The 15,059-nt window shown below is 46.9% G+C and overlaps 1 protein-coding gene across 2 annotated transcripts in view; it reads right to left on the bottom strand.

Moving 5' to 3' along the window:
• The window catches only part of ADCY8 (adenylate cyclase 8), a 218,166-nt gene extending 206,160 nt beyond the window's left edge, over positions 1 to 12,006 (bottom strand). The window contains exon 1 of one of the 2 annotated variants that reach the window (XM_029222774.1): positions 9,003 to 12,006. In XM_029222774.1, coding sequence (XP_029078607.1) covers positions 9,003 to 9,968 — 966 coding nt within the window. In that variant the 5' untranslated portion in view covers positions 9,969 to 12,006. The remainder of the gene's footprint in view (positions 1 to 9,002) is intronic. The other variant, XM_029222775.1, reaches the window with a different exon arrangement.
• Between the last annotated feature and the right edge of the window lie 3,053 nt (positions 12,007 to 15,059).

Here is a 15,059-nt window from a genome sequence, read left to right as displayed (position 1 = left end):
CAACTAGGAGAGCCTGGAGCTGCAGACAAGCCCGACCTTCTCAACATGAGACAGATGCTCTCTTGTGCCATGTCTTCTGGTTACCAGGCTCAGGATGCCTTCAGTCTGTGATAAGGTGATGCTTACATAACTGACCTCCTGACTCTTCCCCAGGGTCCCTTTACATTCTTCCCTAGAAAGATCCACACCCATTTACAATTTTTTCTAAAGTCTGACCTTTCCTTTCACGCAACTCTTAAAAGAAATCCACTGCAGCTTCGATTTTTCATGCTTTAGAGGTCTGTAGTAAAAAGAGCCCAAGACCTGCATTTGTGTAAAATATTCACCGAATGCTGTGTTTCAGACGTGTTCTGAGAATCTGAGAATACAAACCTTCCTACCTCTGCATCAGGGTCACAAACTCCCTCCCCAAATCCATTCAAGTACCAGCCTCATTACAGCAACAACCCTGACTGTGGAGTACACAGCCGTGTCTCAATCCAGAACCCAACAGTCAGTCAACAAGCATTTGTTGAATAATCTTCCTACTCAAGCCTCATTCTACCCTTCTTCCTAATGCAATCCTGAGTTTCTGAGAAGCAGGAAAATCAAATCTACTTTTGCCATCCTTTCTTGCTGATGGAGGGGCCTTGGATCGGAATTCTGCTCCCCAAAATAGAGGCAGACATCACTGGGCAGGGGTCCCAGAGGAGCTCCTGAAAGGGCCGCCGACTCAGCGGGCAAATGCCTTTTAGGCGTCTTGGCTTCTTGCCCTTTGCTCCTTGTCCTCTTTTTTTTTTTTCCTGCTTACAAAGTGGCTGTGATGGCTTAGAGATGCAACCGGTGGTTTCCATAGGACCTTGAGGAAAAGACCTCCCTGTATGGAATTCTCCTTTAGGCCGTCCCTGATAGATTTCTGTACGGCTTTCCCTTGAAAAATCCCCATGCCAGGGAGCTCATCACTTCAAAAAGCAGCTCCCTGGGCAGGTCCATCTGTTACAAAGCCTTAGCTTTAGGTGAACCAAATCTCTCATGGTATAACGACCACCCATTGATCATTATTCTGTCTTAGAGGACACATAAAATAAACAGTTTCTCTTTGTCATGGCAGTATCCCAAATATTTGAGGACACCAACCATATCTCTTCTAGCCTTAGGCCTTGCAGGGTTTTTCTTTTTCTTTTTCTTTTTTTGGTCCTGTTCTGTTTTGCTGCATTTCTTATTCCCATTTTCTGAGTTAAAGGAATACATATATTTTGACGATGCATTCCCTAATCCTTAGTCGTCTCTATTTTATAAGCAATCATGTGTATTCAGCACATAATCACACAGAAAAAAGGAGAAAGGATTCTGAAATGGTTTACTCCAGTCAACTGGAAAACCAGCTGACACAGGACAAGGATGTAGTTTATAAGACAGCTCAACAAAATAATTCTTGTTACATGTGAACATTTTATACTGGTATGCTCTTTATATAAAGATGACAGTTTTAAAATTTTACTCATTAAAAAAACCCCAAACATTAATACGATTTAATTTCATACTTAGCTCACGTCTTCACCATGTCCATTTTTATCATTTTCTGATTTAGGAGAATTTTGTGTTTCAAAGGTATTTTGCAATTCATAACACCTGAGTTGGGCATATAAGTCAGGAAGTGGGGTGGAAGTGAAAGAAAACCCCAGTGACTAATGAATGTGCAAAAGGTATTACACATATTAAAAGACTTGATCTAGCTGAGAATGAAATTCAAATACTAAATCACAAACATGCCCAGTCAGAGGCCAGTGCAGAGATATCAAAGAAACAAGGAAATGCGGTTTATCTGACAACACATTGAGTTATACTCCCAGTTCATTGGTTGAGAAGGTGTTCACACAGTTGCATTCACTGGTAGAATGGCTTTTATTCCCCTTGGGAGATGGCCAGGCCTCCCCTGGAATGTCTGGGACAGCAACGGTTAATTAATCTACCCTGCATTCTTCTGTACCCTGCAGAGCTGACTGTGAAAAATCTTGGAGCAAGAAAAGCTGGCTTCTGAAGTAGCTGCTTAAGTGACCTGACTTCTTAAAATAGTCCTTCATAAACAAACTCACATGATCTAATTGGTGTTTATAAATCCAGTTATGTTTCCTGGGAAAGCACAGGGAAGATTATCTGGCTGGGTAGACTAACGTTCTTCTACTCCAGCCCCAAGAAAATGCTGCGGGAGAAATCATTTACAGAACTGATTCTCTCGCTAACTGAGGGTCAGACCTAAATATCCCAGAAATTTGCCTACATTCTGCTTTCGGTACCTTGCATTCCAGAGAAAGCAAAGAACATGCTACAAAGCAATATGCCTAGGGAACTGATAAGCCATCCAACTGCATATTCTAGACCTCCTGGTCTCTCAGAGCATCAATATAGTGCCCATTCGTTGGTGAGAGGAAAGGTTTGAGATGAATGTTGCAAGTGTCTCCTATGTTCTGAAAACAAACACATGCAGCATCAACTCAAATAGACACACTTGCGAAATGAATAAATTAGCATCCTCAGAAATATTTAGACAACAGAGAAGTATCACAGCAGCGCGACTGTAGTAGTGTCCTTTGATTATACGTTGCCAGCAGCACTGAATTTGGGATCAACTTTTTTTTTTTGAATCTTTCCTTTTAATGCTTGGTTTCACTTATTTTTGATGAGCTCTTAAAATGCCATCAATCATCAAGGTGTAAATGTGACTAATGCATTTGTCCTACTTAGCATGACACAGCAACAGCTGCTCCAGAAATAAAGTCCTCCCAGTCTTCCCAGTTCCAACCTAATTATGCTCCGACCCACTGAAACCAGTCAGGTGACATTACCGGGTAGGAAGAAAAACAAATTCATTATGCAGTCTTGCAAAGGCCACACCACACGTCGTTTTACAACTCCCTCTGAATACACAGACGCCAAGCCTATTGGCAACTCCAGGGCAAAGGTGTCTACAGATCAGGGCTGAAGGGATTTAGTTTGTCATTTCAGATGTCATTAAAAATATCCGTTGCAAAGCCTACTCTCCATCACAAAAAACCAAAAAAAAAAAAAAGGGAAAGGAAAGGAAGGAAGGAAGGAAAAGAGAACCAAGAAGGACAGTCTCTCGGTATTTTTCACAAGTAAGAGAGAATAATATTTCCATTTCTGGGCATTCAGAGGAACCCCTTGGGAATGTTGACACACAAATCTGCTTTTGAAAGTCATTTTCTGACAGGCTGGGATGTTGCAATTATTTTTTTTTAAAGCCTATATGAATTTGCCAAAGGAAAATGTACAGAAATGGAGGTATTTGTCGTTTTAAAAAATGCACATCATAACTAGTGAGGTGCGTTAAATAGGACCCCAGTTACACTCATTTAATGGACATTTGTGTTTCCTGAAGCATCTACCTTGATATCAAATACCAAATTGAGATGATTTAAATTACATGTTATTTGCTGTACATTAAATAGTCGTAAGATTCCTTTTATTTGATTCGAGTTAGCAGACATAGACAAAGGACATATAATACACGCATATGTTTAAATTTTACACATGGGGAGAGAGATGTTGGTAATTCCATTATACTCACTTTGACTTTACTGTGAAGTTAACCCTTCATTTAAATGATCAGAAACGCATGTTAAAGCACATGCAAAGCCTACTTCTCTCCTGACCCCCACCTGCTCATACCATACACCACTCTCTTACCTGGTATAAACGATGCATTTTCCCCAAAAGGATTTTTTAAAGGCCAAATGGCAAGTTAAAAATCCCTCGTTATTAATCAAGTTTAATGATCATGATTTAATTAGCATTCTTCTGGCTCTAGTCTTTTCTGTTTCGTTTGGATGTGTGTAAGACAAGGAAGAAAAGGCTGCTGCTTGAGAAATTCAAATCTGACAGCATGACCTTGAGCACTAACTCACCTGGATTTGTATACCTGGCTGCCTTTGCTCATAGAGCTACCTTGGAGAAATCACCTCCATTCTGACACTTCTGCTTATATGACTCACCAAGAGGTACAGAGGGCTAATTAGCCACTAGCTGTGACATTTTAGAATGCCCAAGAGGGAAGCATCATGCAGCAGTCTTTGTAGTTAAATATTGCTGCCTCTCAGTTTTCCAATAACTAAATGATCTTCATCATCTTATCACTAATGAGCTGAAGAATGAGAATGAGATGAATTTCAAACGTTAGGCAGCTCGTACTATTGTCACCAGCAGTTAAGACAGAATCAAATGCTAACTACAGCAACAGAGCTTAGAATGTATCTCCCTGGTGAGAGAACCTACCAAATACAACCTTATCATTAATATTTTCTTTATACACATAATGTCATTTAATAATGAATTTTTAGATGGGTAAATTGAACCGGCAAGAGAAACAATTTGTTTAAGAAGTGGAAAATTCTGTGTCGTAGAGAGAATCTGGACAAAGGCACTACTGTCTGTGGCTTGAATCACATAATGAAGCTGATTTAACTTGAAATGGGTGAGGCTCCCCAAGGAAGGAATACCTACAGCCCTAGTGCTACCTGTAGCGGAACTTTCTCAGGGGGAAAGGAAAAGGAATCCTTTGAATTGGGCTTTGAACCTTCTCAGGGTTCCTCAGTATTTCCAGTGCCACTTAGACCTAGAAAATACACGGGGATCACATCTGGCCTGGACAAGAACCTCTTTGGGTGGGAAGTTCACGACTTTCGTCCAACTGTTCACTGAGTGGAGAAAACAGAAACCATTTCTTTGCTGATAGCAAGGGACCTCCTGGTTGGCCCTTTTAAGGTTCTACCTCGTATCCACAGTGGAAAGTACGCGATAGATAAATGAATACAGGGCGTTCTCTCTTCATATAGGGCATCTGCAGAAACCTGCAGCTTGGTTGTTACCCTGTCAAGCCACAGATATAATGTTCTTCCAGAGGGAAAGAGGAGAAGCCGATTCTCAAGCTTGGGTTAGAGAAGGCAATTATCAGCTCATTTGTTCCTTTTGAAAATGGCATTTTCAGTGAAGTGAAACAGCTGCTGAGGTGTGTTTACTGTATCCTCATTCTAGCTTCCTGCTTCTTGAAAATATTAAGTTAAACATGAGCCATCCTCTTAATGGGAATCAAGATTAATGTAGAGAAAGAAGATACGCCAGTGTTTATGGCTTTCAGTTCACAAGTTTATATCCCACTGAGCAAGACGATGAGCTAGCTACACAGAGCCTGTTCCCAGCAATTCAATCACTTTCCCCTTAGGATTGCCCTTTGGCTTTTTCATTAAATGTTAATTCGTGGGCTATACAGGGTATTACTCTCTTGAGTAGTGAAACAGGTACCTCTCACTCTTGAGTCATTTCAAATGCTTATGTTTTTAGAAGGATACCCTCTGAAAGGTTTCTGAAGAATGACTGGCTCTGAGCTAGGATTTGAATCCTGACCTCACCATCTGTCAGGCTCATCATCTTTGGGATGTGCCTTTAAAATTTCTAAGAAACTGTCATTTCTTCTCTGAAATAAAAGTGAAGGATGATACCATCAGTTTGTTATCACTAGATGTGATCATGTATGTAAAGGCTCTTGGTTACATGTAAAATATTGTACAGATGTAAAGAATTATTATTGCGCTTTGATTTCTCCAAAGGTGTTTACGTGTAAAAGACTGCTTTACACACATTTACATGTGTGTGTATGTGTGTAGAAAGCTTTCACCAACACAACGTCAGGGGACCTGGCTATTTTCTAATATTGTTTATGCAGTGAGTACTCTTGTTCATTCAGTGATTGAGTGCCTACCACGTGCCTGGCATTTTTCTAGGTGCTGAGGATAAAAGGATAAACACGATAGACGACGTCTTTGCTCTTACACGGTGTTTACATTCTTGTGGGGTGTGGGGCTGGGGGAAGAAACACAATAAATATAGACTAGTCAGATAATTTCAGATGGTATATGTGTTCTGGAGAAAATAAGACATGTCACGTACTAGGGAGTGGCATTTGAACTGAGTCTGGAATATTGAGAATGCGTCAGTCATGTGAAGACCTGGCAAAAATTGTTCTAGGCAGCAGTCACAAAGCCTAAGAAGTGAAGAAGTGGGAAAGAGCTTGGGATATTTGAAAGACAAGAAAATAGAGAATATATTTGGAGGCTGAGGAGTAGAAGAGACAGAAATATAATTAGCGAGAGAAGTAGCACCAACTTACAGAGGATCCAGTAGGCCACGGTAAGGAGTTAGGATTTTATTCCAGTTTCTAACCGAGGTCGTTAGCAGGTGTTAAGTATGTCTTGTATGTCACCAAACAGGGAAAACCAAACAATACTGATTTTTAAAAATCACAGATTTTTTTTTTTTAAAGCGATTAATTCTCTACTTTATCCACCTACAAGGTCTAGGAAAGACACTTGAACCTCTAGAGGGCGCCAAAGGAAAACCTTTTGTGGCCAAAGCCGCAAAGGTTCTTTCAGCACCTAAAATCAGAGGAGAGCGCTCTGCTTGTTCCTTCAGAGTCTGGCAAAAGGTGACACCTTATGAAAAGATTGTTCATCTACATTTGCTACCCAAACAGAAAGTTGAATGAGCTTGGTATACATACACCAGGACGCTGGTTTTCACGCTAAAGGATTGTTTATGATGGGGTGGGAGTAGGAAGACATTTGAGGGTTATTTTTAATCTTCTCCCATCTGGTAGTATTTGAGTGGAGCATAAAACAAATATGCAGCCAAAATTTACTTTCTGGATTCATTTGGCAAGAAAAGTGTCTCTATACTTAGGACTTTGAAAATATTCATAATTTGCTACTTAGGATGTTATTCTAAATACTATTCCAAAGTTACTTGACAAAGTCTTTTAGTAATGTGTACCAAGGAAGGCTACTGCATGAGAAGCAATGGGTTATGACAAATGGAATTTTCTGCAAATGGTCAGATAGCTATGATGTATTATGAAAATGACTTACAGTGAGAGGAGAGAAGGGGAAGGAAGAAGGAGAAGGAGACAGAAAAGATGAGAAAGGGAAAAAAGGGAACAGGAGCAAGGAGAGGTCAGCTGACGTCTAGGTACATAATAAAGAAAATGCAAAACAGAAGGAGAGAAATTGGAAGAAAGGGAGAGATTCAGAGGACACTCGGGTTCAAATCCACGTGTAAACAAGATTCAGAAACACGTTGAAATATAATTTTATATAATCCCAAATTGAGACTTTATCATATATGGGTATTAAAGGTTCATGATGATTCTGAGAAAACATTATGTTCTTTTGTAATCCTTTTTTTCTTTTATAAATTTATTTATTTATTTTTGGCTGCATTGGGTCTTCGTTGTGCGCGTGGGCTTTCTCTAGTTGTGGCCAGCAGGGGGCTACTCTTTGTTGCCATGCCCGGGCTTCTCACTGCGGTGGCTTCTCTTGTTGAGGAGCACGGGCTCTAAGTGTGTGGGCTTCAAAAGTTGTGGCTCGCGGGCTCTAGAGCGCGGACTCAGTAGTTGTGGCGCACAGGCTTATTTGCTCTGCGGCGGCATGTGGGATCTTCCTGGACCAGGGATCGAACTCGTGTCCCCTGCATTGGCAGGCAGATTCTTAACCACTACACCACCAGGGAAATCCCTCATTATTGTTTTTAATAAGAAAAATTCAACGGGTCAGACCTTACTTACAGAGGCTCTCATCCCCCCATTTCATGCCTGATGATCATAGCCATGTACTTCATATGCTCTTTGCTCTACCCAGGGAGACTTCAAAAAGCACCGTAAGAGCAGCCAACCAGATAAGTACCCTAAGCAAATGGATATAGAGCCATCCGAGAAGAGAGAGAATCCCAAATCAACTAGGAGTCCAGCAGGTCAATGATGGGTAAAGCACTCTGACGGTACCAGCGCCCTAAAAGTCATGAGCAGTTTTCATAGGTGTTGTACCTGTTTACCCTAAGAACCATCTATTCAAACCAGACTGCAAGGGGAGCCTCTGATGTCCAAGCACCTCTCATCAGCTTTTTACTTGAAAACACTCCAGCTGATACATTTCCCTCATTTTTATGGAGAAGTTCCCATAAAACTCTCTTGTTAGCCCCATTCACTCTCTTGTTACCTACCAGACATTTGGCCAAGAAAGTGCCAGATCATTAATTATCAATTGATTTCAAGGAATTTAAACAATAGAGTCATCATCTAACTCCTCATTCACAGACAATGAGAACTTTGTTCACAGAAACACATCCATTTTTAATGGGGAAAGATAGGAAGAAAGGGGGAGAACGGAGAAAGCGACCTAAAGAGTCAGGTTCCACCTAAATATTTCAAACCATCTACATCAAAACGCCCCCTTTCAATCAAGCAAAACTTGCATTCTCTGCCAATGACATGCTTGCTCCCCCTCTCCACCAGCCCCAAAAGTCCTGAGGTTGATTTATTCAAAGCATTGGGGTCGGATCCTGTAGCAAGAGAAGATAGCACCTAGGGTTCCCAAGGCAATAAAGAAAAAAAAAACGAGTGTCACAGGCTTGTCTGAAGGACTTAGTGAGATAGCTTAAGTAAGGTACCCAGCACCAGCTATTAGTATGCGTTTGACAAATGTTGATTCCTTCGAGAACTGAGGATTTGTGGCGCAAAGACACGGAGAAACCTCACTCAGAATCTCAGAGTCCCTTAGGACACCCTGCTGTAACTCTCATGAGTAAAGCTGCTAAGGAGTGGGTCGCCTTCTAAATCGGGATGCTCCCCTCCCTTTCTGTCTTTTGCTCCAGAGACTGACGGCAGCTCCTGGGGGATGTATGAGGGGCAAAAGGAAGACTACTTCTTAGCTGATGTCAGAGAATTACTCACAGAATCAGAGTAGAAGGGTAGAGATGATAGAAACTTTAGAGATCATTTAGTTTCAGTTCCTCTAGAGCAATGGCATCCCACGAACACCCAGGACCTCCTAGGTGCAAGGCACTGTGTCGGGCTGGGGGAGGGGACTCAAAGGGAGAGAGGCAAACCTGCCTCTTAGAAAAGCGATTTCGAAAGAACCCCGGGGAGTCAGGGGACGAGCAAGGCAGGCAGGAGTTACCTGGTTGATGGAAATGACCGCCAGCCTGGGGATGACCCCTTGGAGGACCACCTGCAGTAACGACGTGCCCAGGCCAGCCAGGATGGCCCAGGTGAGCGGCAGCGGCAGCATGCTGTAGGTGGCGAAGAGTGTGAAGAGCACGTAGCCAATGCCGTCTCCCAGGAGCCCATAGCCCAGACCTGCTGCTAAGATCTGGGTGGTCATGGCCACCCAGGTGACCACGCCGCTGTACTGCAGGTAGGTGTGCGAGGTGGTGTCCTTCCTGACCACCACCAAGGCGCAGATCACCACCTCTATGCCCGTGAAGAAGCCCAGCAGGATGCCCTTGAGCGGGTCCATGGGGGCCGAGGCCAGGCTCAAGTGGAGAACCAAGAGGGTGAGTTTGGTCAGCACGTCCAGCACGTTCATCACCACCTCCGATTTGCGCCTCTGGCCCAGGAAATAGCGCTGGTAGAGGCGCTCCAGATCCCGGGACTTGAAGGAGTTGCGCAGGGTGGGGAAAATGACCCCTCGGTAGCTATAGCCCCCCTTGAGGAAGAAATCCGAGTTGCTCGGGGCGCAGTCGAGGTGCAGGAAGCCCAGGTCGCCCGCGCCCCCGCTGCCGCCGCCGCCGCCGCCGCCGCCGCTGCCGCTGCGTTCCGGGAAGACTTTGGTGCAGCCGGGGCTGTGCGCTCTCTCCCCGGGGCCCAGCGCGTAGACGGGAAGCGCCGAGTCGCCGGCCAGCTGCGACGCGTGGTGGTTGGGGCCGCCGCCTAGAGGGTCCGAGGCTTTGCTGGAGCTTCTGCTCCCGCCGCCGCTGCCCCGGTGCCCGTGAACGAAGCGCTGCTCGGTGATGTGCCGCACCGCCGTTTGCCACAGCAGCCGCTGCGGCCGGGAGCCGCTCCCGCCGTCGCCGGCCGGGGGCGTCGGGTGAATGGTGTAGAGTTCCTCGCTGCCGCTAAGGCAGCGCACATCGGAGAGCTCCATGGCGCCGGGCCGCTGGGAGGGAGGCGCAGAACCTGCGGGAGGCCGCGGCGGGAGGGAGTCCCGAAAGACCCAAAGGCGGCCTGGTGGGAGCTTGGCGGCGAGCCCTTCTATCCCCAGCCGCCCTGGGCAGGAGGTCTCCGCGCGTCAGGTCATAGTGCGCCCCGGGCCAAAGTGCGTCTGGAAGACCGCCGCAGACCCCTGCGTCCTCGTGCGTCGCCCTCCCGCCAGCCCGCGCAGCTTGGGTGCGTGGCAGCGGGGGCTATTTGTCCGCAGAAGCCGCGGCGCTCTGAACCACGCAGCCCCCTTCCCGGCCTCTGGCTTCCTGGCTGGGTCTCGACTCAGCGTCTTGGCGTTGCCTTTGCTCTCCAAGAGGCGCCCAGGCGCCTGGGCTCCGTGCTTCAGCTGCGCGCCGGGCGGGTCCTGGCTGCGGCACTGGGCTCGGGACGCCCACGACTCGGCGGCTGCAGCGGGGGCTGGTCGGGGGTGACCGGCAGCGCAGATGGGTGCGAAGTTAGCAGCTCTGGCTGGAACAGAGTCCTTCGGAGAACTCCATTGCGCCGGGATGGGGAGCCGGGGCGGAGCTGGGGGCGGGGGTAATGAAGGGGGAGGAGTGGGGGACAGTGAGGTGGCGGGTGCCCAGCGGGAGGATTGGCGAGGTGGTAGCCTCTGCGCTAACAAGTCACCAAACAGTTAATTTGGAAGTGCGGGTGTGCTGAGGCTCCCTCCCGCGTTCATTTCTGGCTGTCTCCACTTCCTGAGCGAAGACTGACAGCGCAGCGCTGGCTCTGGCCCGACGCATCCCTCGGGGAAGGGGGAGGGCCTCAGGGTCCCAGTCGCGGCTACAAGACGAAGTCAGCCTTTCCAGCTGTGTTTCTGAGGGGTCGCAGAACAAGATTCTCACCCCCTTCACTTCGCTCGTTGGAATCCCTTTGGCCCGGAGCTGAGAGGTGCAGGAGGCGAGGGCAGGAAAAAAGTGGGGAGGGCTCCAAAGCCAACAGCTCCGAGGGCGAGGAGAAGCCACTGGTGCAGGTCGCTGAGGCTAAGAACCGTAGCTTGGTGGGTGCGGCGGGTGTGAGGTTTGGGCGAGAAGGGAGGCCCGAGGCCGCGGGAAAGTCGCCTGAGTCGCCGCCGGATCCAGGGGAGCGCCGCGTGCCACCCTGGCGCTCTGAAGCGCGCTGCGGGCGCCGGGCGACAGAGAAGAATTTGGAGACCGGTCTGAGCTGTTGGACTCCGGAGGAGACTTAGACCCGCCCCCACGCCAAGCCACGCCCCCGGAACGGGGCGGGGGTGGAGTGGCGGTGGTGGCTTGGACCTGGCGCCCAGATCTGGCCAGGACGCCCCAGGTCTTCAAGGCAGCGGCACGGGCAGACCCGCGCGGGAGAGGACGATGGGGTTGGGGGGTCGGGCGGGGCGGGCGCCCCCGACCAGCCCCCGGCGTGGAGATGCAGCGCTCCAGCTGGCCGAGCTGGCCGGTTCCAACGCTGTTCTTTTTTAGGCACTGGCTTTGGTCCTGTGCAGGTGCGGAGCCAGGACTCGTAAGCCGCTTTGCCCACGGACTCTGAGAGCCCAGCGCGAAGGCATAGAGGGTCTCCTTTACGCTCTCCCCACTGGGGCGTCTTTTGGCAAAGCCAACTTTCGGGCTAAAAGCAAAATACTTCCAAGAAGCCGCAATTGCAGAGGCCGGCAGCTTCCTAAGGGAGTCTCTTTACTACACCAATCCGGAGGGATGGAGAGCGCGAGGCATTAGAATGCGAGGGCCCTCGGAGGGCCAAGTTTCTCCCCGCTTACAGTAGGGGTCGAGAACGGAGGGCGTGGGGAAGGCATTTCCAGCCGCCCTCTCGAGCCCGGTTTCCCGCCCGCCGAGCTCCGGCGAGCAGTTGCGGACAAAGCCCCTGGCGGAGCTCGGGGCAGATCCAGGCGCAACACGGTGGGCACGTGGTGTCTGCGCCCGCGCCGGGCCGAGCAGGGGCTCCGGGAGCCGGGTCCGCCGGAAGCGCCTTAGTCCCGAGCCTGGCTGCATGTGGCGGAGGCACGGTGGAACTGCGGCTTCAGCCGGTGGAGCCCTGGCCCTGAGCACAGTCAGCTGATGGCCAATGACGTCAGGCCCTGGGCGCTTTCGCGGCTCCCCATGGCTTCCCTTGAAAGCGCCAAAGACCTCCACGCTCTTCCCTCAGGCCCCCCTGGGCGGACGATTTCCTCTGCTTTCCCTAGGAGAAACTCCCCTCCCTTTGCTTGCCCTGGGCAAGAATATCTTTCCCGATCTCCCTCCTCAGAGGCACACACCATCTCCAGGGTTATTTGTGTCCACCGTGTCCCAGAAACACGAGATTGCATTATTTCCTTTTTAAGTCTTTCTTTTCCACACACACGGGTTTCAGTTTAAACCCAGAACTGGTCAACTACCTCGCACATAGAATCCCCCCAAAAGTAGAAAGAAGACTCAACATTTTCCCCAATCTCCCTTAACAGTAGATTTCTGAGATGTCATACACACCCTGGAAAAGACTCCTTTAATCCTAATCCCTTAGAGTTGCACTCTACAACTACACCGCTCAAGAAAGGAAACAAAATTAAGTGCTCAATTTTGAATTGAAAGAAGGTCGATTCTATCTTTAACCCGGTTTGTAGATGAATTAACTTGTTAACAAAGTAAAGGTATCCCAGAATAGCTGGACTATTCCATGGGGCTGGTACTTAAGGGCAAAGCGCTTCCCCCAAAACTCGGTTTTGCAGTTATCTAGACCTTAATGAAATAATCCCAGGTATTACATCCTTGAGAAAGAAATGCTACTTGCTTCTCCCTTCCTAAATTCCTTGGACTCTGCCTGGCCAGCTCTCCTGAAACTCTAGGGTGGGTAATCAATATCTTGACTTGAGGCAGGGAGTCCAAATAGGGCAGAGGGCTGGGTGGGAGAGGGAGGCGGGTTCCTGCAGACCCTATGCCAGGATGTGTGTGGGGAGCTGTGTCCTGATCTGCAGGCATAGCCCCAAGTCATCTGTGCTAATGAGCATATTAGTAAACTTGGCAGTGGAAGACACACCTCTTTTTTTTTCTCAATTCTTTTTCCTTGGGAGCCTGAGAGCTCAGCCTGAATAAATGAGGGGTTGAATGCAGATGGAACTTTCCTATGAAAATCTTCCTCCTGGACATATCCCAGGATGATTTATTCAGCAGCAAAAGGAGGCTTGCCAAGGAGGGGGAGATTGGACCCAATCAGATAAAATGACTCAGGCTGATGAATGAGCATAGCATGCTACAGAAAGACGCTCAAAGAATTTCCTGAACTCAGAGGTTGAAACTAACATATCAGGGAGAAAACATTGCATATGGTGTACTGACTCCTCTGAAAGTTCCTTTGCTGTAGGGCCGTTAGGGCATGTTGTTTGAAAATAAGAGCATAGATGACACAATTAGATTCAAATGTTATTCTTCTTGTTGGGGTGACACAGTGCCGTTCAGACACCCCCAAGTTCTGTTTTTGAATGACAGCATTGGCTCAGTACACATATCAAGAGGCTTTTGGGAATCTGCAAACCACCAAATGATCATCACTTAAAACAAGCGAAGTCAACACACTGCTTTGAGGCTATAATGGACCTCTCATTCATGGTCCTCTCATGGACCTTAATTAAGTGAATTAAGTTCACTTAATTCCTTGCATATTTATTATGGCTGGATCTTGACTATGTTCCAGAGACAGTATTTTGCCAACTCAATGTCTTTTTGTACACAGTTCCCTCCTCTTGGAATTTCCCTCTATTCCCCCCATTTCCCTCCCTCAAAACACTACTCACTTGATCCTTCAAAGCCTGAGCAATGTTGTCTCTGAGCGAAGGCTTTCCTGATATTCCCAGTGAGAATTAATGATTTCCTTTTCTGTTGTTCAAAAGTCTGTTCTGGTTCCTCCAGTATGGCTCTTACTGCAGGCACTGGCTCTACCCCATTGGCTTACCCATTTTTCTCTCACCTCTCCCCATGAAGTGGTGAGCTCATTGAAGGAGAAGACTGATTTTCCCTGGGTCCATATCCCTTAGTTTCTAGCAACTATAGTGTACATAGAGATAATAATAAGATTAGCAAGAATTGATGGCATACTTTTCCCTTTACAACCATCTTTACAACCATTTCATTTAATCATCCCATCAGTTCTCTGAGTTAGAGCCTTCTCTATCTTTTATTATTCCCATTTTACTGACTAGGGCACTGAGGCTCCATGTGGTTAAGGAACTTGCCCAGGATCTCATCGAGAGCAAAATTCCAGCAATTAAATTTAGATTGTATAAATCTGGCTTCCATGTGCTCAATAAAAATGTTACCACAGGCAGTCAACACATTTCACCTAAATAGGACTGATAGACAAGAACATGTGAAGTATATTTTGACTTTCCAAATGCAAATTAAATAAGAGACTTCTAAGGCGTTTGGGCTTTGAGAAGTCTAGTAGGATGACTCCAAATGGATGAGGTAGCAGAACCAATTCTTGTTTGGTTAGAGGGTCTGTTAGGTTTTGCTCAGTTCAAGCCATTGACATTATTTCTAGTTTGTGGAAAAGCAGATTTTTTCACATATTGTATTTAACCAAAATAATTAATCGTTGCCCTCTACTTCATTTGGCTGAGGGTGGAGGTGGCAGAACATCCTTTTGGCCCATTGGAAAATAACATATTTGTTTTATGATCTTGCTGCATACCATTGGCCACACTTATAGTAGATATATTTAAGAAGGGAAGTTCGTTTCTCTCAAAAGCCTCTTTGACTTTCTAGGCTAACTGTATTAATACATGAATTTAAATTTTATAAGAGCTCTGGCCTTTGCAAAATACCCATAGAAACCCTAACACTCACTGAAGACATATAAAATATTCACATGTAAAAGAAAAGATGGACTCAGTTCAGGAGGGGGACCTGAAACCAGAGAGATCCTGTTTCCAAGGGGAAGGAGGGTGTTTATGACAAGGCAGCTTCCAAAGCTGGAAGTCCTTAAAGGAAAAGTACATGAAATTTTCTAAGAGGATAGATCTTAAATGTCCTCTCTCTCATACACACACACACACACACACACACACACACACACACACACACACACACAC

Source organism: Monodon monoceros, unplaced genomic scaffold (genome assembly GCF_005190385.1).
Source record: "Monodon monoceros isolate NGI ecotype Baffin Bay Population unplaced genomic scaffold, NGI_Narwhal_1 Super_Scaffold_14, whole genome shotgun sequence".
Lineage (NCBI taxonomy): Eukaryota > Metazoa > Chordata > Mammalia > Artiodactyla > Monodontidae > Monodon > Monodon monoceros.
The sequence above is the reverse complement of the archived record's forward strand: the minus strand, read 5'-3'. Positions and strand labels throughout refer to the sequence as shown.